Source organism: Egretta garzetta, unplaced genomic scaffold (genome assembly GCF_000687185.1).
Source record: "Egretta garzetta isolate BGI_Z169 unplaced genomic scaffold, ASM68718v1 scaffold613, whole genome shotgun sequence".
In the NCBI taxonomy this organism is placed as follows: Eukaryota; Metazoa; Chordata; class Aves; order Pelecaniformes; family Ardeidae; genus Egretta; species Egretta garzetta.
In genome coordinates, this window is record NW_009259120.1 from 58,406 (window position 1) to 60,107 (window position 1,702).

Here is a 1,702-nt window from a genome sequence, read left to right on the forward strand (position 1 = left end):
ACATGGCTGGGGAAGTCCGTGCCAGCCGGGGGGAGGCAGGCCGGCTGGGAGGACCCTACCTCTCTCCTCGACGGCCTCCACGCAGAGCCGGACGAAGCGGGGCACGGTGGTGCTCTCCCGCTGGCACAGGGCATCCAGGCGGCACCCGAACACCTGGTCTGGGAGAGGGCAGCGCTGGGGCAAACTGGGATGGGGGAGCACTGGGACTCAGCGGGGGGCAAATGGGACCGGGGTGGGGTACAGGGGCCAGGAAGGTATGCTGGGGACCGAGAGGGCAGTGGTGAGGGCAGGGAGGGACACCGGGACTGGGAGAGGACACTGGGACCAGGAAGGGATGCTGGACTGGAGGGAGACACTGGGACCGGTGGGTGCACAGGAACTGAGGGGGAAAATCTAGGACTATAGCGGGGGGAGGTCAGACACTGGTATCAGGAGGGGGATGGGGACCAGCAGGGGATGCTGGGACTTGGGAGGGACACTGGGAGCAATGGGTGCAGAGGGACTCAGGGCAGGAACACTGGGTGCGGAAGGAGCACTGGGACCCACTGGGGACAGGCAGCCAAGGCTCAAGGGAGCACTCAGGCACCCTCTTCCTCTCCCACTTTGGAGGCAGAGGGAGGATGTGGGAGGGTTTGGGGCGGTCCTGAGAGCGTGGTAGGACTTGGGGGGAGGTCCTGCAGCTGGGGAGCCCCACCTCGAATGAGCCCCTTCTCCTGCAGGCTCTGGAGCGGGGGCCGCTTGACGATGAAGCGCCTCAGCTTGCTCTTCACCCGCTTCTTCTCCGAGGTGTCGGGGGCATGGGGGACACCTGGGGGCACAGCAGGTCCAGGGTGTAGTCACGGTCACAGTCACGCCTGAGGCCTGCTCCCCGCCTCAGCCCCCCAACCCTACCTGGAGCCCCGGCTCCCTCAGTGACCCGCGGAGCTTCGTCCTCGTCCCCACTGAGCTCCACCAGGTCCTCAATGTCCCCCTGGTGCAACCACCCCACAGGTGCATCCACAGGGTTCTCCAGGTCCTGGCGGGGGGTGTGGTGGACAGGGACAGTTGGGGATGCCAAAGGGGCTGGGGGCAGCCAGGGGGCAGCCCCTGCCCCTGTCCAGGCACTCACCAGCCGACGGATGACCCCCCGGATGGCCCGGGCCCACTCCTGGATGGTGGCCTCTTGGTCTGACTGCAGCAGGAACTCGTTACCCGTCACAGTGCGGAGCTGGCAGGGGAGGCGGGAGGATGGGGGGGCGCAGGGACCCCCGGGGCACCCCTCCAGGGGTGCCCTGCTTCCTCCCTCAAGGGAGGGCTCTGGGGGAGCCCCTAACCCCCCACGCCCCAGGGGACTATCTGGACCCCCTTTTGTCCCATTTTGGGGGTCCCTGTTCATGCTGGGCTGTGGCGTCCCCTTCTTCATGCACTGTATTTAGGGGGATCCCTGCGACGCTTGGACTGTTCTGAAGAGCCCCACATCCCCTGGGCCGTGCGCTTCAGGCATCCCCACATCCCCAGCCTGGGGTCCCACCCCACTCACGTGGATGACGTTCTTCTTGCTGGAGAGGTCGCGGGCCCGATCCAGAGCAGCCCCCCCCAAATCCACACTGCTCTCAGGGCGGCTGCTGGCAGGGCACTGGGGGGGCACCGGGTGTCATGGGTGCCCTGTCCCCCTTGTGTCTCCCCAGCACCCTGCATTCCTTTCCCGCCCCCCCCCCCCCCC

General features: G+C 67.3%; 1 protein-coding gene across 1 annotated transcript in view; it reads right to left on the reverse strand.

The window, feature by feature from the left end:
- LOC104123292 (rho GTPase-activating protein 27-like) overlaps positions 1 to 1,702 on the reverse strand; it is a 4,609-nt gene that overhangs the window by 1,237 nt on the left and 1,670 nt on the right. The window contains exons 2-6 of the mRNA XM_035891139.1: positions 1,520 to 1,615; positions 1,109 to 1,207; positions 892 to 1,015; positions 695 to 808; positions 60 to 158 (exon numbers count right to left, since the gene is read on the reverse strand). Coding sequence (XP_035747032.1) covers positions 60 to 158; positions 695 to 808; positions 892 to 1,015; positions 1,109 to 1,207; positions 1,520 to 1,615 — 532 coding nt within the window. The remainder of the gene's footprint in view (positions 1 to 59; positions 159 to 694; positions 809 to 891; positions 1,016 to 1,108; positions 1,208 to 1,519; positions 1,616 to 1,702) is intronic.